Here is a 1576-nt window from a genome sequence, read left to right on the forward strand (position 1 = left end):
GGCATGATAGAAGTATGCAGGAGCTGATGGAGGCTGACATGAAAGTTCTTCTGAACCTGGGAAGGCTTGCGTTTGAACAACTGAAAGAAAAAAACACAATTTTCTATCAAGAGGACCTGGAGCAGTGTGGTCTGGGGGTCAGAGAGGCCTTGGTGTACTCAGGAGTTTGTACAGAGATCTTTAAAAGAGAAAACTTGATCTCCCAGAAACCAATTTACAGCTTTGTTCATCTCAGCATCCAAGAGTTTCTGGCTGCAGTTTACATTTTCCACTGTTTCACCAGCAGGAACACACAGGTACTAAGGAGCTTCCTGGGAAAAGAGTACAGTGAAACATCTCTGGATGACTTTCTGATTAGAGTTATGAAGGAAACCCTCAAACTAGGAAACAACCACCTGGAAATGTTTGCACGCTTCCTTCATGGCCTCTCTGTTGAGTCTAATCAGAGACTCTTAGGAGGCCTCCTGGGTCAAATGGAGAACAATTCGAAAACCATTAAAAAAATCAGCAACAATCTTAAGGAGATGGAAGCTGATGGACGTTGTCCAGATGCATCTATTAACATCTTCCTCTGCCTGATGGAAATAAAGGACCTTTCAGTTTATCAGGAGGTTAAACAGGTCATGAAATCAAAGAAAAGATCAAAGAAGCTCTCAGAGATCCAGTGTACAGCTCTGGCATACATGCTGCAGATGTCAGAGGAGGTTCTGGAGGAGTTGGACATGCAGAAATACAACACAACAGATAAGGGAAAATATAGACTAATACCAGCAGTAGTGAACTGCAGAAAAGCTCGGTGAGTCTAGGGGCTTCATGTATAAAATATGCCTGTGGAAACAGTATTTGTGGCATAAGGTTTAATCAAACATTCCATTTTTAAAAATGAATATTAAATAAGGGTGTGCTCAGGAGTTCATACACACCCAGGACGCGCCCCACAGCCCCCCACTACACTAAGTGATGGAGCTGATCAAGGGAGCCCATAGAGATCGGTCTGATGGGGATGCAGATGCTGTCTCAAGATTAATATGATCCAACAACAGATCTCTGTGCTGATTGATGCTGAGTTTTTCCTTACTTTTCCAATTCATGAGGATAGTTTTCTTTGCGATACATAACGCAGTGAAAGCCATGCAAACTGATTTTTTTCCCATAGAGCTTCCCTCAAAGTCACCCAGCAAGCAAACTGGAGGGAAAAGTGGGATTTAACAACCCAGGCACAGTGATAGATCCTTACATACCTGTACCCAGAACCTCTGAACTGGCGTGCAGAACCATAACGTGTGAAAATAATTATCAAGTTGATTGCCTGTGCACTGTGAGCAGATGTTAGATTGTGCAAAACCCATCTTGAATAATCTTTGACCTGCATAGTGCACACTGTGGAGGAGTTGGTATTGTATTCATTGTAAATTGGGGTTTCTAGTCATGTTAAAAGTTCTTAGACAATCTGAGCCCAGATGTTTTGTTCAAAGCTGACTGATAAATCCTCCTCCCATTTAGTAATAGGAAGAGATATTGTATCATCCAGTTTAGTCAGTGTCCTGTATAATTTATACCAGACATAGTTTGGGGG

General features: G+C 42.1%; 1 protein-coding gene across 1 annotated transcript in view; it reads left to right on the forward strand.

Annotated features, from left to right (window-relative positions):
- Positions 1-6: 6 nt before the first annotated feature.
- The window catches only part of LOC107089789 (protein NLRC3-like), a 10249-nt gene continuing 8679 nt past the window's right edge, over positions 7-1576 (forward strand). The window contains exon 1 of the mRNA XM_015382757.1: positions 7-796. Within this exon, the coding sequence (XP_015238243.1) occupies positions 15-796 (782 nt within the window). The 5' untranslated portion in view covers positions 7-14. The remainder of the gene's footprint in view (positions 797-1576) is intronic.

Source organism: Cyprinodon variegatus, unplaced genomic scaffold (assembly GCF_000732505.1).
Source record: "Cyprinodon variegatus isolate N-32 unplaced genomic scaffold, C_variegatus-1.0 Scaffold265, whole genome shotgun sequence".
Lineage (NCBI taxonomy): Eukaryota > Metazoa > Chordata > Actinopteri > Cyprinodontiformes > Cyprinodontidae > Cyprinodon > Cyprinodon variegatus.